General features: G+C 42.3%; 2 protein-coding genes across 2 annotated transcripts in view; one reads left to right on the top strand and one right to left on the bottom strand.

Annotated features, from left to right (window-relative positions):
- slmapa (sarcolemma associated protein a) overlaps positions 1 to 2,125 on the bottom strand; it is a 152,056-nt gene extending 149,931 nt beyond the window's left edge. The window contains exon 1 of the mRNA XM_071336989.1: positions 1,848 to 2,125. Coding sequence (XP_071193090.1) covers positions 1,848 to 2,045 — 198 coding nt within the window. The 5' untranslated portion in view covers positions 2,046 to 2,125. The remainder of the gene's footprint in view (positions 1 to 1,847) is intronic.
- Positions 2,126 to 15,949: 13,824 nt separating this feature from the next.
- dennd6aa (DENN/MADD domain containing 6Aa) overlaps positions 15,950 to 27,038 on the top strand; it is a 36,196-nt gene continuing 25,107 nt past the window's right edge. The window contains exons 1-3 of the mRNA XM_071336987.1: positions 15,950 to 16,287; positions 16,532 to 16,570; positions 16,666 to 16,708. Coding sequence (XP_071193088.1) covers positions 16,063 to 16,287; positions 16,532 to 16,570; positions 16,666 to 16,708 — 307 coding nt within the window. The 5' untranslated portion in view covers positions 15,950 to 16,062. The remainder of the gene's footprint in view (positions 16,288 to 16,531; positions 16,571 to 16,665; positions 16,709 to 27,038) is intronic.

Raw genomic sequence — 27,038 nt, 5'->3', positions numbered from 1 at the left:
GAGGGATAGAGAGCGTGTAAAGTACTAGCAGAGTAAAACTGCATTCCAAGATAGGGGTGTGTAATCTCTTTGTCTATATTAAACTCTTGGCGCTGCCTGCTACACCTAGAATGGTGTTCAAACTAAGACGTTCAGCCAGTGAGGTCAGATAAATCTCTACTAACAAGAAGCACAACATGACAAATATTAGACAACTAGTTAACAAAACAGGCATTTAAATCTACTTACGTCATTACACAGGAAGTGGGCCCTATATCTTTCTGGACTGAACAACTGTTTGCTATGAAGTGTTCAGGAATCTGAGGGAGAGGCTTACAGAAACAGTCAAACGTTTGGACACACCTACTCATTCAAGGGTATTTATTTGTACTATTTTCTACATTGTAGAACAATAGTGAAGACATCAAAAACTATGAAATAACATATGGAATTATGTAGTAAACAAAAGTGCTAAACAAATCAAAATATATTTTAAGACTCTTCATAGTAGCCACACTTTGCCTTGATGACAGGTTAGCACACTCTTGACTGGTATGGTATTTCAGCACCCAAATCAGTTCAGTAAAGAAACTAGTCACATTATTCTGGTGGAAGGGGTGGAGTAGACAGTATAAGGTTTATATGGTATAGTGAACATGGATCGATATCTACGCCGACCTCTGGCTGTCGACGTTTTAATCATTTTTTAACCTCTTAACACAAGCCAACCGTCCAAGGTTGCTCTGTAGTGCCAACTGTACTAGCTACTGTACGCAGTCCAGGTGAAGACAGGCGAGGTGTGCCCACAACCCCACAACGTATTGGTGGAATTTATTAGGGCATACAGTCGAGAAATTTTACAATGGAAAATGAGCCAAGTGTTTAAGGAACAAGTACCAGTAGTGCCTCATGATTTCTGTGTTTCATAAGTGTGCCTAATGAACGCACCCCTGGTGTTTCTCATTTCCCCCAGGTTAAACTAACCAATACATGCCCTTTAAACTTTCCATGACAACACCACTGCCCTGTAACTCTCCTTTCCCTGTAACTTTCCCCTGACAACACCACCGTGTTGAAAGTAACATTATCTGTCCGTCTGACAAGACAACTACAACCATTTCGTCAAGGAAACACTAAACCTTCTATTCTTGTGTGTGTGTGTCACGTGATGCAGTTACTAGAGCTAGATGTGCATGCGGGTACATGAGGACCTTGGGGGAGGTATGCGATGTGTGTATTAGGGTGGGGTGTTGTCTTGGGTTGTCTCGCTAGCAGGCAGCTGTGTGTCTTGCATTAACCGTCTTTATCCACGAAGCTCAAACAGGCTTCCTAGCAGCTGTAGCCTAAGCAATTAGCTCGGGGATCTTTATGCGCATCCCAAATTACACCCTATGTGCCCTACTCTTGACCAGAGGCCTATAGAGAATAGGGTGCCATTTGGAAAGCAGACTATTAATCTCCCATGGATGTCCTAAAGGTGATATCCCACATTATTATTGATCTATTTATTTAGGTGGGAGAAAGTTGGCACACAGACAGCACAATACTAGGCTAACCCTACGCAACACAAAAATGTGACCAATGATTTGATTTTCTATCTCAACTCAGTTGCCATAGCTGGGCTGTCAGTCAGTGGCAACCCATATGTGTGTGCGTGTGTGTGTGTGTGTGTCTTAACCCTGCAGCCATGACCCATTATTTACCCATAGGTGGTTGACTGACCACTTATTCCATTGAGGTACCTGGACATGCCGACTGCAACCCAGTTCAACATATCTGACTGCATGGCTGCCTGGCAGGGACTGCGCAAAGGGATTGTACCAAGCAAAGTAAAAGCTAGTAGCTATCCGACTGGTTGACAGACTCACCTTGCCAGTCTTGTGATCGAACCAGAGAAGGGCATGGTTCCTTGATAGAACCTTGCAGTCGAACGTAGCATTGTTCTGAGCGGGTCGGCATCGTGCCACAGAGCGCCCGATCTTGACTGGCTCGTCCAGGTAGACATGACGTTCCTGAAAAGGGTGTGAATTCGGACGGCAGGAGAAGACGGCCAGCGCTGAAGGCATTGATGATGGCTTGGGAGTGTTACTCCAACCAGAGACTAAAGACAAGGTTTCTTGATCCAGAATGACAACGTTCTCAGTCTTCAATCATCGGCTGTTAATTCAATTTAGCCTCGCTATTCCGCTGGCTGGCTATTCTATTTTGAGTTAAAGCACTAACTAGCTATCAAACATTATATTCATTTTTGACGTAACCAATACTCTTGTAAATCTAACAAGTAAAAAAAATTAAAAAAAATAAAGACTTTTGGACTATCTTTCTACAGAGCTACATTACGTCCACTGAATGTTATTCAACACGACTATGTACAGGTCAGAATTCTGACTAGCCAGAATCGCATGACGATAGCAACAGTAGCCGTCTAGAAAATATCTAATCACGTCCATCAAATGTACAGGGAAAGAAGCTATATTGAACAGGCTAGTGTGGCACCCAATCTTTAGCCCAGCAACGGATAAATCCAGATTGGTAGTTTATACAAACTATTTGACCAGTGCGGGGTTTCCTATCCCTGCGCCTGATGATGATACGGCTATTGAAACACACCCGCTGTCAATCTGACCGTGGTTTAACAGGTCATTAATACATTGTTTTTCTATAGAGTTTGTGTTACTACGTTTTGTTTATCCTACGCACTATAGACGGGTGCGATATAAGAACATCTGACCTTGTTTGTTAGCTAGCTTGCTAACCAGCTAATGCAAACCTCTAGCCACTCCCAACTCAGGCAGACTAGCAAGCTAATATTGAGTTTCAGGGCCCTGAACAGCAACAAATCTTTCTAATCTCGAAGTCAAATGTTCCAAACTGCTGCAAAGACACCCTTACATCTAAAATGGGTATTGCAGCGGGATGTAGAGATTGCTATGCCCAATACAAAAACCCTGCTGTTTGTTGGCAACTACCCAGATATAGCTATAAAAATTCAACAACAAAAAAAGCTAGCTAACGTTATATGGCTAACTAAGCTAACGTGCTAATAACTTGTACTTTAGCCGGAGCGGCCTCTTCGGGTCGACTGGTGCTCAACCAACTCTTGAACGCTTGAATAACGCTACTTCAGGCAAAAGAGTAAATTTGAGACAAGCAACTAAAGACAAGTAACGCTAGCTAGTAAGCTGGGCCCTCTTCAAAAAAGCAAACGTTAGCAGAGTCGGAAAGAGTTAGCTAGGATGGATAGCCTTGCTAGCTAGTTAGCTAGCTAGCTGACAGAGCAGACACGGAAAACTGAGACGAGTTTTGGCTGCATCCCCAGTCCAGTAGCTAATCTTTTGAAGATTCCCAAGTTAAGCCACACTTATCGATGGCACAAGATGTGATTTTACAGAATTATTCCGCTGAACTGGGTAAACTTTCGAAAGACTTGTCCTCCTCCACAAGAATCCGTAGCCATAACTGAAATTAAATAATACACACAAACAGACCGGTAAGCGCCAATGTGTTGCCGTTTAGCGCACGCGACATAGCCATAACGTAATTAGAGGTGGGACCAATGTTCAAATTGACAAAATGGGGTCCAATCAGAATAGACATTCATGACACGCTGCAACGTTACATGCAATTATTGTTTATGTGGTTAAAAACCAAAGAATTTGTATTGTAACACATGCATTACTTGTTCAGTCAATGATAGATCTTAAGTTAAGATATATGGGGTGACAGGTAGCCTAGTGGTTAGAGCGTTGGGCCAGAAACCGAAAGGTTAGTGGATCGAATCCCCGAGCTGTCAAAGTAAAAATCTGTCATTCTTACCCTGAACAAGGCAGTTAACCCACTGTTCCTAGACGTCATTGTAAATAAGAATTTGTTCTTAATTGACTTGCCTAGTTAAATCATATATATATGCAATCTCAATGGCTAATCTGATTAATTAGATATTCAGAAAAGTCATTTCTGAATCCCAAGGGATTTTACCAGACTTAATTAGGGAAAGATTATAAGATTTGTTCTAAAACTTTAAATGTATCAAACCACCTGCTCCCTTCCTTATAATCACTGATATGTGAGTTACATGCAAACCTCACCGGCCACGTTGCGTGCGCGAGCGTTACAAAATACAAAATACAAAATACAATACACATTCAATCATTTCACCAACACCGCTTGCTCATAAAGGAATGTCTGCATAACCAAGCGCTAAAATATAACTTTGACTTCAGCTGTTCTGCCTGCGGCTATGGAACCCTGACCTGTTCACCGGACGTGCTACCTGTCCCAGACCTGCTGTTTTCAACTCTCTAGAGACAGCAGGAGCGGTAGAGATACTCTCAATGATCGGTTATGAAAAGCCAACTGACATTTACTCCTGAGGTGCTGGCTTGTTGCACCCTCGACAACTACTGTGATTATTATTATTTGACCCTGCTGGTCATCTATGAACATTTGAACATCTTGGCCATGTTCTGTTATAATCTCCACCCGGCATAGCCAGAAGAGGACTGGCCACCCCTCATAGCCTGGTTCCTCTCTAGGTTTCTTCCTAGGTTTTGGCCTTTCTAGGGAGTTTTTCCTAGCCACCGTGCTTCTACACCTGCATTGCTTGCTGTTTGGGGTTTTAGGCTGGGTTTCTGTACAGCACTTTGAGATATCAGCTGATGTAAGAAGGGCAAAATAAATACATTTGATTTGATTTGATTTGACTTGCCACAAGTCCCTTCCTTATTGGATGTCAGGAAGATACAAACCCACGTAGATACTTGAAAAACAAATGAGAATAGATTAATTAAAGATAACGCACTAAAAACGATGTTTCCCTTTTTATATGTGGATTAGTCGTCTGAGTAGAGAAACACACAATTTTGTATGACTCCAGGTCAAAATTATACAAAGAACCAGCTAGAAATAGGACAATATGCATTTCAGGTAAAATAACAACCCAATGTTTATCTCCCAGGACAAGCTAGCTAAATGTCATTGAATGTTTCATGTGTGTTTCGACCTGCCCCCCTAATTAATACAGTTTATTTTTAATTTTTTAACCTGCGTCTCATGATCACATCTGGTGTAGATGGAGAAAATCAACACGTGTTTTTGCATTGTAGTCAGCATGTTAAGTTTCCTCAATATATCAACAGGAAAGTATAATTGGGTCAACTTTTCAAATAGCTAGTAACGTGCTCAGATTTAAATCAACTGAAGAAGAAAAAATGCATGCACGAGACACATGCACACTTGCCGAACTCCTGCATGTGTTTACATGATTCAGGTGATAGACGTCTGGACACAGACTACCAGCGCTTTGAAAAGTTTATGGAATCATACTTTCCTGTAGATATATTGTTTTCTCACAATCCTACCTGCAAAAGGTCACAGACAACCAGTAAAGGAAGCTAAAATATCATTTTATTCCAACATTCTGGCTTGTAGAGGTCATGTGAGGAAACTTACTTGTTTCAAACGCAGCATTTCTGTCTGACTTAGAATTCAATGCAGTTCAACGTTAGGTTTCTAGCCAATGTTTCCTCCTCTGTGACCATGTTTACATGCACACCGATATCCCGTTACTATTCGGGATACTTCATTATTCCGTTTTTGAGTTGACGCATATAAACATAATATCCCGTTAATATAATATCCCATAATATCCCGAAACCCGGATAATATGCCTGGGATATGCTAATCTAAGATGGGATACTGTGGCACGTACACATTTCATCCCGATAACTAGTTTTTTGCATTCTTCGCAGGCTCAGTTTCGCATATCAAAGCTCAAAGCTCATCACTAAGCTAAGGACCCTGGGACTAAAAACCACCCTCTGCAACTGGATCCTGAACTTCCTGACGGGCCGCCCCCAGGTGGTAAGGGTAGGTAACAACACATCCGCCACGCTGATCCTCAACTCAACACGGGGGCCCCTCAGGGGTGCGTGCTCAGTCCCCTCCTGTACTCCCTGTTCACACATGACTGCATGGCCAGGCACGACACCAACACCATCATTAAGTGTGCTGACGACACAACAGTGGCAGGCCTGATCACCGACAACGATGAGACAGCCTATAGGGAGGAGGTCAGAGACCTGGCCGTGTGGTGCCAGGACAACAACCTCTCCCTCAACGTGATCAAGACAAAGGAGATGATTGTGGACTTCAGGAAAAGGAGGACCGAGCACGCCCCCATTCTCATCGACGGGGCTGTAGTGGAGCAGGTTGAGAGCTTCAAATTCCTAGGTGTCCACATCACCAACAAACTATCATGGTCCAAACACACCAAGACAGTTGTGTAGAGGGCACGACAAAGCCTATTCCCCCTCAGGAGACTGAAAAGATTTGGCATGGGTCCTCAGATCCTCAAAAAGTTCTACAGCTGCACCATCGAGATCCTCCTGACTGGTTGCATCACCGCCTGGTATGGCAACTGCTCAGCCTCCGATTGCAAGGCACTACAAAGGTTAGTGCGTACGGCCCAGTACATCACTGGGGCCAAGCTTCCTGCCATCCAGGACCTGTATACCAGGTGATGTCAGAGGAAGGCCCTAAAAATTGTCAAAGACTCCAGCCACCCTAGTCATAGACTGTTCTGTCTGCTACCGCAGGGCAAGCGGTACCGGACCACCAAGTCTAGGTCCAAGAGGCTTCTAAACAGCTTCTATTCCCAAGCCATAAGACTCCTGAACAGGTAATCAAATGGCTACCCAGACTATTTGCATTGACCCCTCCCCACTCTTTTACGCTTCTGCTACTCTCTGTTTATTATCTATGCATAGTCACTTTAACTCTACCTTCATGTACATATTACCTTAATTACCTCGACTAACCTGTGGCCCCACACATTGACTCTGTACCGGTACCCCCTGTATATAGCCTTGCTACTGTTATTTTACTGCTTCTCTTTAATTATTTGTTATTTTATTGTTTACATATCTATTTTTACTTAACACTTATTTTTCTTAGAACTGTGTTGTTGATTAAGGGCTTGTAAGTAAGCATTTCACGGTTGTATTTGGCGCGTGTGACAAATACGATTTGATTTGATATATGATATGATGGATGTTTTCATCTGATTGTCAAACATTAACATGTCAACAAGTACCTGTGTCAGTCTGATCCACCATAATAATTTAGTATAATTCATTTACTACTGGATACTTACACCCCTAATTTAGACACGTTTCTGCTAATAATTTCCCGACATTTGGTTGGCCATTTGTTTGTCAAGTAGTTTGATAGGCCTACGTGCAGTTTCTCTTCTGTGATAACTTGTTTCCCCAGAAGACTAAATAAAGTAGTCCTCACCAGAATAATGTCTTACATTGATCAAATTAATGCATTAGTAATCTAGTTTCGTTTAGGGGACCGGGGAGAAAAGGAATGAACTTCAAAACAGTGGAAAGATTACTCCTGCGCGAAATGTCATCAGTTTGACCCGTTTTAAGGAAATGAAAAGCTGAGAAAACCAATGAAACGCTTTTCTGTTAAGTCTTCAGTTCATCTTGTGTGCATATTGTATGTGGTTGAAATACACATTACACATGCATTCGCATTTTCTCAAGAGATTTTGAAGGAAATAAATCATATTTTTCCAATCCTGTTCCCAAGACAAAATAAACATGTGTTGTATAATTTCACTGCAAGAAATGCATAATTCTGCAGGAGTTAACATTATATTTTGTTACATAAGGGAGGTTATATGCCTACAGTCCGTGTCCACATTTCAGTTGCTATTCCATTTAACCCATATACATAAATTAGGAATATTTTGTTCATTCATGGAAACAGGGACACTCATGAGCGGGATATCAAAGGAAAATGTAAACAGCTTGTCCTGAAAGAGACCTTAAGTGGGAAATGAGCTACTACGAGGAATACTGTGCGCATGTAAACGTGGTCAGTTCCTCTGCACCTCTAGTCACCATAAAGGGGCTCTCTGATCAAGGCTTTAGGCCTATGACAAACATTGTTTTTGTACAATGAAGATTTCACCTCAACTTCCGTTGTCCTCCTAGTCACACACACACACACTGACTGCTGCTACTGAACTGGTATTCATTACCACTACACAATGTCTATTTGTTTTATTTTACTAGGCAAGTCAGTTAAGAACAAATTCTTATTTTCAATGACAGCCTTAGGAACAGTGGGTTAACTGCCTTGTTCAGGGGCAGAAAGACAGATTTGTACCTTGTCAGCTCAGGGGATTCGATCTTGCAACCTTTCGGTTACTAGTCCAACGCTCCAACCACTAGGCTACGCTGCCGCTGAACAATCTATTTCTTAATTCCCCTGCACATGTCTAAATATCCGACTTCAATTCGTTGTATTATATTTCTGAAAAACATTGTAGCCTATTTTAATTAATTGAGCTTTTATTTTCTAGTACGATTCTATTGTGAGTTGCATTGTTTAGAGGTGAACCTGCAAGGAAGCATTTTTATTTCACTGTATACTCCAGGTACATTGAGTGTATAAAACATTAAGAACACCTGCTCTTTCCATGACAGACTGACTCAATATTAGGAAGGTGTTCCTAATGTTTTGTACACTCGGTGTATATCGTGTTCATATGACAAATAAACAAACTTGAACTTCAAATCAAATCAAATTGTATTTGTCACATACACATGGTTAGCAGATGTTAATGCGAGTGTAGCGAAATGCTTGTGCTTCTAGTTCTGACAATACAGTAATAACCAACGAGTAATCTAACCTAACAATTCCACAACTACTACCTTATACACACAAGTGTAAAGGGATAAAGAATATGTACATAAAGATATATGAATAAGTGATGGTACAGAACGGCATAGGCAAGATGCAGTAGATGGTATCGAGTACAGTATATACATATAAGATGAGTAATGTAGGGTATGTAAACATAAAAGTGCATAGTTTAAAGTGGCTAGTGATACATGTATTACATAAAGATGGCAAGATGCAGTAGATGATATAGAGTACAGTATATACATATACATTATATTAAGTGGCATTGTTTAAAGTGGCTAGTGATACATTTTTGATCAATTCCCATCAATTTCCATTATTAAAAGTGAGCTGGAGTTGAGTCAGTATGTTGGCAGCAGCCACTCGATGTTAGTGGTGGCTGTTTAACAGTCTGATGGCCTTGAGATAGAAGCTGTTTTTCAGTCTCTCGGTCCCTGCTTTGATGCACCTTTACTGACCTCGCCTTCTGGATGATAGCGGGGTGAACAGGCAGTGGCTCGGGTGGTTGTTGTCCTTGGTGATCTTTATGGCCTTCCTGTGACATCGGGTGGTGTAGGTGTCCCGGAGGGCAGGTAGTTTGCCCCCAGTGATGCGTTGTGCAGACCTCACTACCCTCTGGAGAGCCTTCCGGTTGTGGGCGGAGCAGTTGCCGTGCCAGGCGGTGATACAGCCCGACAGGATGCTCTCGATTGTGCATCTGTAGAAGTTTGTGAGTGCTTTTGGTGACAAGCTGAATTTCTTCACACTACTTCACTGGCTTCGGTGGCAACTACTGCCTTATCTTTCATTTAATTGTATTTCATTTGTTGAAATAAAAAAATCCTATAATTGCAAAACACTGCATCATGTAGGTCGAACACTGCATCATATAGGTCGAACACTGCATCAAAACACTGCATCATGTAGGTCGAACACTGCATCATATAGGTTGAACACTGCATCATGTAGGTCGAACACTGCATCATGTAAGTCGAACACTGCATCATGTAGGTCTCACACTGCATCATGTAAGTCGAACACTGCATTATATAGGTCGAAAACTGCATCAAAACACTGCATCATGTGGGTCAAACACTGCATCATGTAAGTCGAACACTGCATTATATAGGTCGAAAACTGCATCAAAACACTGCATCATGTGGGTCAAACACTGCATCATGTAAGTCGAACACTGCATCAAAACACGGCATCATGTAGGTCGAACACTGCATCAAAACACTGCATCATGTAGGTCGAACACAGGTAGGTCGCGCTGCTGCGCCTTCTTCACAATGCTGTCTGTGTGGGTGGACCAATTCAGTTTGTCCGTGATGTGTACGCCGAGGAACTTAAAACTTACTACCCTCTCCATTACTGTCCCGTCAATGTGGATAGGGGGGTGCTCCCTCTGCTGTTTCCTGAAGTCCACAATCATCTCCTTTGTTTTGTTGACGTTGAGTGTGAGGTTATTTTCCTGACACCACACTCCGAGGGCCCTCACCTGTAGGCCGTCTCGTCGTTGTTGGTAATCAAGCCTACCACTGTAGTGTCATCCGCAAACTTGATGATTGAGTTGGAGGCGTGCATGGCCACGCAGTCGTGGGTGAACAGGGAGTACAGGAGAGGGCCCAGAACGCACCCTTGTGGGGCCCCAGTGTTGAGGATCAGCGGGGTGGAGATGTTGTTACCTACCCTCACCACCTGGGGGGCGGCCCGTCAGGAAGTCCAGTACCCAGTTGCACAGGGCGGGGTCGAGACCCAGGGTCTCGAGCTTGGTGACTTGAGAGTACTTTGCATAGTAGTTACACCAGGTCAGTGACATGTCTAAGGAGGGAAACACATATACATTTAGTGGGTGATAGCTAGAGCCATAAAGTAGCTAGGAAAAACTCATGGTCCTAAGTAAACCACATAGCACATTTCCTGGCCCTAAATCTCTCACAAACCTCCAAAATAGAGACTGGGATGTCTTTGGGGAATGGACAACAGCTGTCACAGTCATTCTGGGGTTCACCAGGGTCTTGGACCCCTCCTCTCTGTAATCTCATTGCTTTGTCAGTGTTGTGGCTAATAGAGGAATTAAAGGATTTGCCCTTAGATTATGATCATGAATCTCATGATGTCACAAAACATGGTTTTGTGTTTTGATGCAGTGTTTGACCTACATGATGCAGTGTTTTGATGCAGTGTTCGACCTACATGATGCAGTGTTCGACCTACATGATGCAGTGTTTTGATGCAGTGTTCAACCTACATGATGCAGTGTTTTGATGCAGTGTTCGACCTACACTATGCAGTGTTCAACCTATATGATGCAGTGTGAGACCTACATGATGCAGTGTGAGACCTATATGATGCAGTGTTCGACCTACATGATGCAGTGTTCAACCTACATGATGCAGTGTTTTGATGCAGTGTTCGACCTACACTATGCAGTGTTCGACCTATATGATGCAGTGTGAGACCTACATGATGCAGTGTTCGACCTATATGATGCAGTGTGAGACCTACATGATGCAGTGTTCGACTTACATGATGCAGTGTTTGACCCACATGATGCAGTGTTTTGATGCAGTGTTCGACCTATATGATGCAGTGTTCGACCTACATGATGCAGTGTTCGACCTACATGATGCAGTGTTCGACCTACATGATGCAGTGTTTTGATGCAGTGTTCGACCTACATGATGCAGTGTTTTGATGCAGTGTTCGACCTACATGATGCAGTGTTTTGCAATTATAGGATTTTTTTATTTCAACAAATGAAATACAATTAAATGAAAGATAAGGCAGTAGTTGCCACCGAAGCCACTATCCGAGAAGTGAGTTTTTAACATTTGGTTCTGATTAAGGGGGGAAGAGCCAGACCAAGGCTTGTACTTGAATCTCTACACTGGTGGCAGTGCCACTGCCGGGATAGTGGGGTTTGCAATTCGGCTCGGACTCCAGTTCTGGAGAGGAGGAACCTATCTCAACATTGTGGTAAAGGGGGGAGAGAACCAATAACCCTATTGGCTCCCGAGTGGCACAGCGGTCTAAGGCACTGATTCTCAGTGCTAGAAGCATCACTATAGACCCTGGTTTGATCCTGGGCTGTATCACAACCTGCCGTGATCGGGAGTCCCATAGAGCGGCGCACAATTAGCCCAGCGTCGTCCAGGTTAGGGGAGGGTTTGGACGGGGTAGGCCATCATTGTAAAATATAATTTATTCTTGACTTGCCTAGTTAGATAAAGTAAACGGGGGGGACAGTTGTTACTTTATCTAACTAGGCAAGTCAAGAATAAATTCTTATTTTACAATGATGGCCTACCCCGTCCAAACCCTCCCCTAACCTGGACGACGCTGGGCCGATTCATGTGAACGTATACAAGTTTAATATTCTTCATATAGTCACTGTGATAGTAAATGTCCATTTCTGTTTCTTCTGTTAATGCCAGGGGAATCCGTAATATTTTGAAAAGGAAATCTTTATTTTTGTATTGTAAGCGTAAGCGTGCCAACTTTTATTTCATTCAAGAAACTCATGCCTGTTCCACAGATACTGCGTTTTGGAAGTGTCAATGGGGGAATGATATTTGGTTTTCATTTGGTACTAATCGGTCAGCAGGTGTCGCTATTTTAAAAGAAAACTTTAAGGGTCATAAATTGAGTCATGAAGCAGATAGTACAGGGAGATGGATTATACTATTGGTAGATGTCAACCACGTTCAATTTACTGTTTTAAATACTTATGCTTCCAATAGCAAGTCAAGTAACTGTATTTTATTTAGAGACATTGAGAGGAAAATAAGTAAAATTATGTCTAAATTTCCATTGGCTAAAGTAATATGGGGTGTAGATTTTAATACAGTATTACATGATAATCTAGATAGATGGCCTCCTAAGGATAGCAATTCTGTTTGTCAGATAAGGAATATATGTCTAAGGTTAGGTGTTCTAGATATTTGGAGACATAAGAACCCAGATAACATTGTGTTTACATGGAGTACCAAAGATTTATCTATACAATCCCGTATTGATTTCTGGCTGATATCTGTAGATATGGCTGACAAGGTTGACACAGTCTCGATTGAACCATCAATTTTAACAGACCACAACGGCATCTCAATAAAGATAAATATGCATGGTTTGTCAACAAAAAAAGTTAGTAAAGGTTACTGGAAAATGAACAAGACTTTTCTAGAGAATGAAGTATTTAAGAAGGAAGTAGCAGGAATTATTGATAAATACTGGAATTGTGCCTGTGTTATGAATACGTTTGGAAGTTACTGGGAGCTAAGGAAATTTGATTAAGGCTTTTGGCTATTTCAATGGGGAAAGAAATTGCTCGTGCCAAGAGAGAGAAAGAATATGACATCATAAAGGGAATAATGGATTATACTAAAAAAAGTGAACTAACTAATCAGGAATTACTGGAGCTATCATCATTGCAAATGCAGTTAAACTGTATCTACGAGGAAAAGGCCTGGGGAGCGTTTGTAAGATCAAGACGAAAATGGATGGAAGAGGGAGAGAAAAATACAAAATATTTCTTTAATTTAGAAAAAAGGGCAGGCGAAAAGACTTCCATATGTAAATTAATGATTAATAATACTCCCAATGAAAATCCAAAATAAATCTCTCAGCCTGTTTCCCAGTTTTATCAGAATCTGTATACATCAGCCCAGCCAACTTTCAATACGGATCTTTTCTTAGACAATGTAGCAAACATTGCTAAGAAGATAGATAATGATTTCAAGGATTTTTGTGATGATGAGTTATCTGAAATTGAGATAAAAGACTGTATTAAAAGCCTTAAGGACAATAGGTCCCCTGGAAATGATGGTTTAATAAGCGAGTTTTATAAAGCATTCAATGATAAATTGATTCCTTTCATTCTTGCAATGTTTCAAGAATCAATAGAAAAGGGGAGTTACCGGCTTCCTTAAAGCAAGGTGTAATTACTTTGATTCCCAAACCTAATAAGGATCCTCTTTATATAGACAACTGGAGACCCATTAGCCTGTTGAATAATGATGGGACATTATTTGCCCTTGTATTTGCTAAGAGGTTGAAACAAGGCTTGCATCAAAAATTGATGAAGAACAATCTGGTTTTATGCATGGTCGACACATTAGTAATAACATCAGGTTGATCTTAGATATGATTGACTATAATGACCTCATCCTTGATGATAATTTTCTTATGTTTGTTGATTTTTATAAAGCTTTTGATACTATAACATGAGTTTATGTTCAAAGCAATACGTTTTTGGGGGTTTGGTGACTTTTTTTTGAAAGCAGTTCAAACTTTATATAGTGGTTGTACTAGCTCTGTAAAATTAGCTCACGGGACATCCCAAAGATTTGATATTGGCCCGTGGCATTAGGCAGGGCTGCCCAATTAGTCCATTTTTATTTGTATTGGTTACTCAAATTATGGCTCTTCATATCAAGAAAGGGAATTTTCAAGGTGTTTCAGCACTTGGCAATGAATTTAAACTATGTCGACTGGCTGACGATGCCACCATATTTTTGAGAGACAGCAATGAGGTTTCTAAAGCAGTTTCCTGTATTGAAGACTTTTCCGTAGTTTCGGGTTTGACAATTAACATTAATAAGTCAGTCTTATTTCCACTCAAGGATTGTGTTTTACAGGAAGTATACGGTATCCCAATTAAAGATACGATTACTTATCTTGGAATTGTTATATGCAAGGATGAATAACAAAGGAGTGAATTGAACTTTAACCCCATTATTGAGAAAACAAAGAAGAAATTGAACCTCTGGTTGATGAGAGATATTTCATTATACGGTCGGGTTTTATTATCCAAAGCCGAAAGGTTATCCAGATCGGTTTATGTCTCGTTATCACTTGACTTACCCCCCAAAATTGTAAAGGACTTAGATAAGATTCTTAATAATTTTATTTGGAGGAACAAGCCTCACCATATACGGAAATATATTCTCACTAATATCCAAGAACAAGGAGGTCTTGAGGTTTTAAATTTCAATACTCTAAATAATACTTTTAAAATGAATTGGATTCTGAAGTATATTAAGAACCAGAACAGTATTTGGAATGTCTTCCCTAAGTATTTATTTGACTCTGTTGGTGGTTTAGAATTTTTGCTTCGTTGTAATTTTGATGTTGATAAAATCCCATTAAAGTTGGCCAAATTCCATAAGCAGGCAATTTTAGCTTGGATGTTAGCGTATAAACACAATTTTCCCCCTCACAAATACTTTATATGGAACAACAAGGATATACGATTTAAAAATAAGTCTCTTTTTTTCCGGAACTGGTTTGAGAATAAAATTATTTTAGTTGGTCAGTTACTGAATGAGGATAGAGATCTACTCTCATATGGGGAATTTCTTGATAAGTTTAAAATTCCAATAACCCCGAAAGAATATGCAATTGATTTTGATGCGATTCCAAGGGGGGTTGTCTCTTTTAAATTCCTCTGTGGTTGATGTAAGTAACATAGATTTACATGAAAATATATTCATTGGTAATATTAACATCAAAGATAAATTTAATAATAAACAGATTAGGAATATTGTTTGTGATACTACAATTCCCTCAGCAAGATTATTTTGGTCAAATATCTATGCTAACAAATATTGTATCAGTAACAAAGTAAAGGAAGTTTCATTTAAAATGTTACATTTATCCTGTGAAACATGTTTTGGAAAGATTCAAGCTGAATATTGAATATAACTGTGATTTCTGTGGAATGAAGGAGACCATTTTGCATTTGTTTTTTGCCTGTATTCATAGTAGAATTTTTTGGATTGACATCCAGAATTTTGTTACAAAAAAAAAGGACCGGTTGTACAATTTAATGGTTTTGATATAATGATTTATTTCAGAAATTCTGACATAGATAAAGATGAAGTATATTTAATTCAATTGCTAATAATACTAGGTACATTTCATATTCACAAATGGTCTAATTCAAAACCTAACTTATTTCACTTTATAAATGAGTTAACACAATATGGCACTACTTTAACTAAAATGAAAAACAAAAATGCAATTAAAACTTGTATTATTAATGAATATGATTTGTTTGTTTAGGATTCCTGGCAATGTAAATAGTTTGTTTGTACGCTTGTTTGCATGTGACTATTCCTCTTTTGTTTGTTTATATTTGTTAATAAAAATAAAAAATACAATATTTTTTAAAACGCCCATGATTGTAGCGCTGACTAGTGGGCTTGTGCCGCTACTGCATTTCTGGTTGGAACGTTACGTACTTACGCAGCGTAGCCACGCCGGACTACGTTTTCTGTGTTCTTTTCTGTGTGGGGTACGTTTGTTAGCTTGCTATCAAAGGATAAAGTGACCAGTATAAAAGTTATCGAAAGGAAGCAATTTCCACCCTCGGGTTTCGTGATGGCTTTGCAGGGCTCTGAGGAGATAGAGGAGCAACTCGCAGAGCCTGAAGAGGTTGGAGACGAGGATGTGAGCATCTCTCCAGCGGAAGAAATAACGTTAACCGTCGGGCCTGGAGGAGAGGAGGACACGGACCCGCTTCTCCTGCCGTGGGATCGCTTCTCTGCCTGGCTACACTGCATCTGTGTCGTCGGGTTCGATCTAGAACTCGGCCAGGCGGTGGAGGTACAGTGAAATACCTTTCTCTGCTTGTTGTCAGTTCGTTAGATGGATAGCTAAACTTAGCTGGCTAACTAACTAATGGTGTTAGTTATAGCTAACTATATCTGGCTAACGTTCTTTAGCACGCTATTGGAATTTAAAGTAACGTTATACAGTTAGCATTTAGTTAGCTAGCTAACCAGTGAGCTATCCGCGTTAACAGCTAACGTTACGTTAGCTAGCCAACTGTTGTTTCTCTCTCTTGCAGGTCATCTACCCACACCATTCCAAACTATCCGAGAAGGAGGCAAGTTATGTTTTCAAAAGTAACGTCATGTAGCACACTGACTGTCTTGTATTGAAACGTCACATCAAACAAACTATGAATTATTTTTGTTCCAGAAAACAAGTATCTGCTACTTGTCATTCCCAGACTCCAACTCAGGTAAGCTCCTTCCTTCATAGTCTCTCATGAACCAGAATCTGGGTTTAAAGGAAACGTTGAATATGACGATCAATAACGTTAAAATACGTTCGTTACTTAGCAAAGAATGGAGTCTCGATGAGCAACTATTGTCATAACTGCCGTCACGGCAGGTATGTACTGCCAAAAAAGGTCGAAATAAAGTTGAATGCAGTTGTGATGCCCATGATTTAAAAATAGCATATCTTTTTTCTCCTTTAGCTGGTAATTGAAGCACGCTTCCCATTCGCCATGCTATTGCATATAGGCAACAGTACGTAGGCTTCATTGTATCAGACAATGAGCTGGAGGCAGTATGCATTTTGAAAACATATAGGTCTACTTGTTTGAAGGCACGTCTTATCTTGCTTCAGAGTAAAATCCGACCATTGCAGGCAATTATTTTATTGACTTCCATATGCCATTGAAAACACTTTCTCTCCTGTTCTATTGGTTTTCAAATCAACTTTCATTGTCCGTCAACCAAAGGCACAATCCTAGTCATATTAGCAACCCATGTTAGTTGATGATAACCCTATTATATTAACATCCCATGCTAGGTGATGATAACCCTAGTCATATTAGCAACCCATGCTAGTTGATGATAATCCTAGTCATATTATCATCCCATGCTAGTTGATGATAATCTTAGTCATATTATCAACCCATGTTAGTTGATGATAATCCTAGTCATATTATCAACCCATGCTAGTTGATGATAATCCTAGTCATATTAGCAGGCCATGCTAGTTGATGATAATCCTAGTCATATTAGCAACCCATGCTAGTTGTTGATAATCCTAGTCATATTAGCAACCCATGCTAGTTGTTGATAATCCTAGTCATATTAGCAACCCATGCTAGTTGATGATCATCCTAGTCATATTAGCAGGCCATGCTAGTTGATGATAATCCTAGTCATATTAACAGGCCATGCTAGTTGTTGATAATCCTAGTCATATTATCAACCCATGCTAGTTGATGATCATCCTAGTCATATTAGCAGGCCATGCTAGTTGATGATAATCCTAGTCATATTAGCAACCCATGCTAGTTGATGATAATCCTAGTCATATTAGCAACCCATGCTAGTTGATGATAATCCTAGTCATATTAGTGGACGCTCTAATCAGGTTACCCACCCAATGCATATGGGTCCGGTACATTTCTCAAATGTACGATAAGTTTAAATGCTGCAGGTCAAATGTCCGGTGCCACATTTTACTGACACGCTGTATCGCACCCATGTTAGACACGCCCCTGAAACGCTGTATCACACCCATTTTAGACACGCCCCTGACACGCTGTATTTCATCCCATGTTAGACACGCCCCTGAAACGCTGTATTTCATCCCATGTTACACGCCCCTGAACCTGTATCGCACCCATGTTAGACACGCCCCTGAAACGCTGTATTTCATCCCATGTTAGACACGCCCCTGAACCTGTATCGCACCCATGTTAGACATGCCCCTGAAATGCTGTATCACACCCATGTTAGACACGCCCCTGAAACGCTGTATCGCACCCATGTTAGACACGCCCCTGAAACGCTGTATCACACCCATGTTAGACACGCCCCTGAACCTGTATCGCACTCATGTTAGACACGCCCCTGACACTCTGTATCGCACCCATGTTAGACACGCCCCTGAACCTGTATCGCACCCATGTTAGACACGCCCCTGAACCTGTATCCCACCCATGTTAGACACACCCCTGAACCTGTATCGCACCCATGTTAGACACGCCCCTGAACCTGTATCACACCCATGTTAGACACGCCCCTGAACCTGTATCACACCCATGTTAGACACGCCCCTGAACCTGTATCGCACCCATGTTAGACACGCCCCTGAACCTGTATCACACCCATGTTAGACACGCCCCTGAACCTGTATCACACCCATGTTAGACACGCCCCTGAACCTGTATCGCACCCATGTTAGACACGCCCCTGAACCTGTATCACACCCATGTTAGACACGCCCCTGAACCTGTATCACACCCATGTTAGACACGCCCCTGACACGCTGCTCCAGGCACTGAGTCAGTCATTTACTCCACAGCTGATTGGGTGTCAGGCAATAGCTGAGTTTATATAAAGCTGTTCAAATATTTTCTCTGGACTCTCCCACTTTTCTAAGTAGTAAGTACACACATACAGTACCAGTTAAAAGTTTGGACACACCTACTGATTCAAGGGTTTTAATATTTTTTTAAACTATTTTCTACATTGTAGAATAATAGTGAAGACGTCAAAACTATGGAATCCTGTAGTATCCAAATAAGTGTTAAACAAATCAAAACATATTTTGTGTTCTTCAAAGTAGCCACCCTTTGCCTTAATGACAGCTTTGCACACTCCATGCAGAGTTAAACAGTAAGAACTATCAGCAAGACAAAATTAGGAAATAGTAACACAATAACGAGGCTATATGCAAGGGTTACTGGATAATTAAGGTAATATGTACATGTGGATAGAGGTAAAAGTGACTAGGCAATCAGGATAGATAATATACAGAGTAGTAGCAGTGTGTGTGTGACATCTATCTATATATATATATATATATGTGTGTGTGTGTGTGGGTAGAGTCCAGTGTGGGTAGAGTCCAGTGAGTGTGTGTGACATCAATATATATATGTGTGTGGGTAGAGTCCTGTGTGGGTAGAGTCCTGTGTGGGTAGAGTCAAGTGAGTGTGTGTGACATCCGGTGCGCGGGCGGGTAGAGTCCGGTGATACTCCGGTGTGTGTGTGGGCAGAGTCCGGTGTGTGCGCGGGTAGAGTCCGGTGCTACTCCGGTGTGTGTGTGTGGGCAGAGTCCGGTGTGTGCGCGGCGGGTAGAGTCCGGTGCGCTGGCGGGTAGAGTCCGGTGATACTCCGGTGTGTGGGTAGAGTCCGGTGCAACATAAAACGGTTGTCAATCCAAATGGTTTCTGTAGCCGTTGGATGACCTGTTCACCAATCTTATGGCTCGGAGGTCGGGAGCAGGCCATGTTGGTATGGAACCTTTAGACGTTGTGTTTTTACTTACATTTAGTTTTGTAATTGACTACAACAAACAAGAAAAATTGTGTTTGTGGAAAATGTGATTTTTAGATTTGCTGTGAGCCGCCACAGTTTTTCCCCGCCGCGGGCCGTGACGTTCTGTCTATTAACGACTGGGACTATGCAAAAAGATGTTCGCAGGCTGATATTAAAATAATGTTGAGACTGGTTGGAATGTTCACATGCTCATTGATAATGACTATCAAACTAAAGCAATGGAACGTTGTATTGGGTGGCTCTCCTCTTAAAAACATGATATTTGGTGAGTTTTTGCCATCAGATCAAATTATTTACATAGCCTGACTCCTCATTGAAACAACAATGTGACAAATAGCACAACTACATGTTTGTTTTTAGGGAAATGAATCATACTGGGATGAAGTCCAAGAGATCCAAAGTTAGTTTTGTATTGGATTACCCCCTTTTTGAACCAATTCTTTTGATTTCACATACGCTGCTGTTACTGTTTTTGTCTCTGTGCTGTTGCCTAGTTACTAGCCCTACTTATATGTACATATCTATATACTGCTACTCTGTGTATACAGCCATGTTATTGTTACTCATTGGGTTTATTCCTCGTGTTATTTTTCTATTGTTTCTCTTCATTGTTGGGAAGGGCCTGTAAGTAAGCATGTCACTGGTAGTTTACACCTGATAATTCTCACTGAACTATAAAATAAATAAATTCTGAAGTGAATTTATTTATTTTTTCTTCAGAGATTCAGATGTATACTTAGCTATTTCATTTTTTTCCCTTTAAATTCTTATTTTTTTCCCCCTTTTTCTCACCAATTTTTGATCTTGTCTCATTGCTGGAACTTTCCAATGGGCTCAGGAGAGGCTGAGGTGATGTCATACGTCCTCCGAAAACATGACCCGCCTAACCGCGCTCCTTAACACCCGCCAGCTTAACCCGGGAGCCGGGTTCACCAACTTGTCGGAGGAAACACTGTTCAACTGACGTCCGGGGTAAGCTCGCAGGCACCCGGCCGACCACAAACAGTCGCTAGAGCGCGATGAGCCATGTAAAGACCAAACCCTCCCCTAACCCGGACGATGCTGGGCCAATTGTGAACCGTCCTATGGGACTCACGGCCACGGCCGGATGTGGCACAGCCCGGGAATGAACCCAGGTCTGTAGTAACGCTTCTAGCATTGCGACGCGGTGCCTCTCAGAAGGCCCTATACTTAACTACTTTATAATTATTTAAAAAAAATGATCAGATATTATTAATTTTACCATTATTTTCACAAAAGGCAAATTTATTACTGTTTTAGAAGTCAAACGGTAATAAACAAATCAATATTTGTAATATTTGTTTTATAACATTGTTCCCCTAATGAAAAGGCTTAACACTGGAAGAAAAATATATATTTAAAATAAAAAATTATACAATTTAATCAGAGCTCTTTAGCCATTTTTGTAATGAGAAGGACAAGTAAAAAAAATTAAAAAAAATAATAATATTTCACCTCATAATTTAACCAGGTGGCCAGTTGAGAACAAGTTCTCATTTACAATTGCGACCTGGCCAAGATAAAGCAAAGCAGTTCGACACATACAACAACACAGAGTTACACATGGAGTAAACAAACACACAGTCAATAACACAATAGGAAAAAGTCTATATACACTGTGTGCAAATGAGGTAAGATAAGGGAGGTAAGGCAATAAATAGGCCATAGTGGCGAAATAATTACAATACAGCAATTAAACACTGGAGTGATAGATGTGCAGAAGATTAGTGTGCAAGTAGAGATACTGGGGTGCAAAGGAGCAAAACAAATAACAGTATGGGGATGAGGTAGTTGGATGGGCTATTTACAGATGGGCTATGTACAGGTGCAGTAATCTGTGAGCTGCTCTGACAGCTGGTGCTTAAAGTTAGTGAGGGAGATATGAGTCTCCAGCTTCAGTGATTTTTGCAGTTCGTTCCAGTCATTGGCAGCAGAGAACTGGAAGGAGAGGCGGCCAAAGGAGGTGTTGGCTTTGTGGGTGACCAGTGAGATATACCTGCTGGTGCGTGTGCTACGGGTGGGTGCTGCTATGGTGACCAGTGAGCTGAGATAAGGCGGGGCTTTACCTAGCAAAGACTTATAGATGACCTGGAGCCAGTGGGTTTGGCGACGAATATGAAGCGAGGGCCAGCCAACGAGAGCATACAGGTCGCAGTGGTGGGTAGTATATGGGGCTTTGGTGACAAAACAGATGGCACTGTGATAGACTGCATCCAATTTGCTCAGTAGAGTGTTGGAGGCTATTGTGTAAATGACATCGCCGAAGTCAAGGATCGGTAGGATAGTCAGTTTTACGAGGGTATGTTTGGCAGCATGAGTGAAGGACGCTTTGTTGTGAAATAGGAAGCTGATTTAATTTTGGATTGGAGATGCTTATTGTGAGTCTGTAAGGAGAGTTTACAGTCTAACCAGACACCTAGAATATGTGGACAACTACAAATACCTAAGTCAGAATTGTCCAGAGTAGTGATGCTGGTCGGGCGGGCGGGTGCGGGCAGCGATCGGTTGAAGAGCATGCAAATAGTTTTACTTGCTTGAGATACAACTCTCCTTCATTCAGTTAAATGTGTTAACTAACCTCCTCGTCTGGAGGTTAGTTAACAGTGTCCAAAGAAGGGCCAGATGTATACAGAATGGTGTCGTCTGAGTAGGGGTGCATCAGAGAATTACCAGCAGCAAGAGCGACATCATTGATGTATACAGAGAAAAGATTCGGCCTGAGAATTGAACCCTGTGGCACCCCCATAGAGACTGCCAGAGGTGCGGACAACAGGCCCTCTGATTTGACACACTGAACTCGGTCTGAGAAGTAGTTGGTGAACCAGGCGAGGCAGTCATTTGAGAAACCAAGGCTGTTGATTCTGCCGATAAGAACGTGATGATTGACAGAGTTGAAAGCCTTGGCCAGGTTGAATACAGCTGCACAGTATTGTCTCTTATCGATGGCGGTTATGATATCGTTTAGGACCGTGAGCGTGGCTGAGGTGCACCCATGACCAGCTTGGAAACCAGATTGCATAGCGGAGAAGGTACGGTGGGATTCGAAATGGTTGATCATCTGTTTGTTAACTTGGCTTTCGAGGACCTTAGAAAGGCAGGGCAGGATAGATATAGGTCTGTAGCAGTTTGGGTCTAGAGTGTCTCCCCATTGAAGAGGGGGATGACCGCGGCAGCTTTCCAATCTTTGGGGATCTCAGACTATATGAAAGAGGTTGAACAGGCTAGTAATAGGGGTTGCAACAATTTCGGCAGATAATTTTAGAACGAGACGGTAGAGATTGTCTATTCCAGCTGATTTTGTAGGGGTCCAGATTTTGCAGCTCTTTCAGCTATCTGGATTTGGGTGAAGGAGAAATGGAGGAGGCTTGGGCGAGTTGCTGTGGGGGGTGCAGGGCTGTTGACCGGGGTAGGGGTAGCCAGGTGGAAAGCATGGCCAGCTGTAGAAAAATGCTTATTGAAATTCTCGATTATCGTAGATTTATCGGTGGTGACAGTGTTTCCTAGCCTCAGTGCAGTGTGCAGCTGGGAGGAGGTGCTCCTATTCTTCATGGACTTTACAGTGTCCCAAAACTTTTTGGAGTTTGTGCAACAGGATGCAAATTTCTGTTTGAAAAAGCTAGCCTTTGCTTTCCCAACTGCCTGTGTATATTGGATCCTAACTTCCCTGAAAAGTTGCATATCGCAGGGGCTATTAGATGCTAATGCAGAACGCCACAGGATGTTTTTGTGCTTGTCAAAGGCAGTCAGGTCTGGAGTGAGCTAAGGGCTGTTCCTGGTTCTACATTTTTTTGAATGGGGCATGCTTATTTAAGATGGTGAGGAAAGCACTTTTAAACAATAACCAGGCATCCTCTACTGACGGAATGAGGTCAATATCCTTCCAGGATACCCGGGCCAGGTCGATTAGAAAGGCCTGCTCGCTGAAGTGTTTTAGGGAGCGTTTGACAGTGATGAGGGGTGGTCGTTTGACCGCAGACCCATTACAGACACAGGCAATGAGGCAGTGATCGCTGAGATCCTGGTTGAAGACAGCAGAGGTGTATTTGGAGGGCAGGTTGGTTAGGATGATATCTATGAGGGTGCCCGTGTTTACAGATTTGGGGTTGTACCTGGTAGGTTCATTGATCATTTGTGTGAGATTGAGGGCATCAAGCTTAGATTGTAGGATGGCCGGGGTGTTAAGCATGTTCCAGTTTAGGTCACCTAGCAGCACGAGCTCTGAAGATAGAGGGGGGGGCAATCAATTCACATATGGTGTCCAGGGCACCACTGGGGGCTATGGGGGTCTATAGCAAGAGGCAACAGTGAGAGACTTGTTTCTGGAAAGGTGGATTTTTAAAAGTAGAAGCTCAAACTGTTTGGGAACAGACCTGGATAGGAAGACGGAACTCTGCAGGCTACCTCTGCAGTAGATTGCAACTCCGCCCCCTTTGGCAGAGTTGTGGGGTAAGGCAGGTGTTTAGAATATGAACTAAACCCTGAAGGCATATAAGCAAAGAAATTAACATAACTTAAGCTCATCTGACTACTTCTCTAAATTGATGCATCATGGGTTAATAAAGCTTTTATTTAAAAAAATGGAATGAAGTTTTTACAGGATCTTGAAAAAGTACACGTTAATGAGACCCATCTCCACAGAATCTTTTTGTACTTAATAAATATTATAGTTTTAATGTAAACGTAAACTAGTATACGCTTGATGATTTATGGACAAACTACAGCAACATATTTTATTCAGATAAGATAGGCTTTTCGAAAAATAAACATTTTTAAAACATTATCCTAGAATTTAATCCGGATGCATTTCGGTAATGAGTATTTGGAGTAAGAAATTCAGGCGCAAATGTAAAATGTATTTAAGAAGACACTTTCCCAAAACTAGACATCTTAGTCGATTTTTGCAAATGCGTCAATGTTTTTTAACTCATTTTGCTACAGACTTTTAAACTGGTTTCATGAGAATCACCATAAGCATGTGACGAATACAATCAGATATTTTTTTTTTGACTCCTGTAATAGTCTGTTGGGCAATTCCACAGTAACTCAGATTTTTGGTTTAAAATGTATGCCAAACAAATACCATTGATTTTTAAGTTTAACAAACCATACAACTCTATGCACAACGACTACTTTTAGCAATTTACACAGAACATTTTACTGAAACATAATGATGGATCTGACTTTCTCTTTATAGAGATGCATCCTGAATAGGATAGAAATATACAATATCCTCCTTTACATATTTGGGAATTTATTTTACACACTGGCTATTATTTTAAAGACCTCCGCCACCAAACAAGACCACATTTGGTTGGACCGGACCAAATATGAACCAATCATAGATGTCTGTTTCACAAGTTTTGGACATCAGGGTGGAACTCGGTTGGGTGGAACTCGGTTGGGTGGAACTCGGTTGGGTGGAACTCGGTTGGGTGGAGCTCGGTTGGGTGGAGCTCGGTTGGGTGGAGCTCGGTTGGGTGGTGGAGCTCGGTAGGGTGGAGCTCGGTAGGGTACTCAATTTGTGTGTGTGTGCTCTACTGTACTATACTTAACTCTACTTTTCTTTACTGTGATGTACTCTACTGTGATGTACTATATTCTACCTCGATATACTCTACTGTGTCACTCTGTACCAGGCTGTCTTAGCCGATTTAAACTCCACGATTTACGATGGAGGTGAGCAGTGACTGGGTTCAGCACATAAAGCATAGGCCGGAATTACACACATTGTTCTCAAGGAGTGACTGGAACTCAGCCCACTTGTTTACCTGCCTCAGAGGAGAAACTACGGAAGATATTAACAGCACTGTGTTTAATCACCACTAGGGTTCAACTGAAATCTGACTCACTGTATTTAATCAACACTAGGTTCAACTGATATCTGACTCGGTGTATTTAATCAACACGAGGTTCAACTGAAATCTGACTCTGTGTATTCCAACCCCTTTGAAGTACTCCTACGTCTACACGTTGGAGAGAATGGAGCTCTGCTGTACTGGGCGCCTGGGAAAACCTCCTGTCCCCATGTGGTGTGCAGATAGACACAGGCTTGGCTCTGCTGCACTGGGCGCCTGGGAAAACCTCCTGTCCCCATGTGGTGTGCAGATAGACACAGGCTTGGCTCTGCTGCACTGGGCGCCTGGGAAAACCTCCTGTCCCCATGTGGTGTGCAGATAGACACAGGCTTGGCTCTGCTGCACTGGGCGCCTGGGAAAACCTCCTGTCCCCATGTGGTGTGCAGATAGACACAGGCTTGGCTCTGCTGCACTGGGCGCCTGGGAAAACCTCCTGTCCCCATGTGGTGTGCAGATAGACACAGGCTTGGCTCTGCTGCACTGGGCGCCTGGGAAAACCTCCTGTCCCCATTGTGGTGTGCAGATAGACACAGGCTTGGCTCTGCTGCACTGGGCGCCTGGGAAAACCTCCTGTCCCCATGTGGTGTGCAGATAGACACAGGCTTGGCTCTGCTGCACTGGGCGCCTGGGAAAACCTCCTGTCCCCATGTGGTGTGCAGATAGACACAGGCTTGGCTCTGCTGCACTGGGCGCCTGGGAAAACCTCCTGTCCCCATGTGGTGTGCAGATAGACACAGGCTTGGCTCTGCTGCACTGGGCGCCTGGGAAAACCTCCTGTCCCCATGTGGTGTGCAGATAGACACAGGCTTGGCTCTGCTGCACTGGGCGCCTGGGAAAACCTCCTGTCCCCATGTGGTGTGCAGATAGACACAGGCTTGGCTCTGCTGCACTGGGCGCCTGGGAAAACCTCCTGTCCCCATGTGGTGTGCAGATAGACACAGGCTTGGCTCTGCTGCACTGGGCGCCTGGGAAAACCTGTCCCCATGTGGTGTGCAGATAGACACAGGCTTGGCTCTGCTGCACTGGGCGCCTGGGAAAACCTCCTGTCCCCATGTGGTGTGCAGATAGACACAGGCTTGGCTCTGCTGCACTGGGCGCCTGGGAAAACCTCCTGTCCCCATGTGGTGTGCAGATAGACACAGGCTTGGCTCTGCTGCACTGGGCGCCTGGGAAAACCTCCTGTCCCCATGTGGTGTGCAGACAGACACAGGCTTTGCTCTGGAATGTAGCACCGGTGTTTTCACTGGGCAGTACCTGAGGGGGAATCGAACCTTAATTACATCACTTCTCTTCTGGCTGCCTGCTGGAATGTCTGTCTACTTGACCTGTTACGTTAACGTTTACCCATTTCAAATGTCTTCACCGAATGCCTTGTTAGACTTTTGTCTTA

Source organism: Salvelinus alpinus, chromosome 12, assembly GCF_045679555.1.
Source record: "Salvelinus alpinus chromosome 12, SLU_Salpinus.1, whole genome shotgun sequence".
Classification (NCBI taxonomy): domain Eukaryota; kingdom Metazoa; phylum Chordata; class Actinopteri; order Salmoniformes; family Salmonidae; genus Salvelinus; species Salvelinus alpinus.
This window is presented reverse-complemented; position numbering and strand designations above follow the sequence as displayed.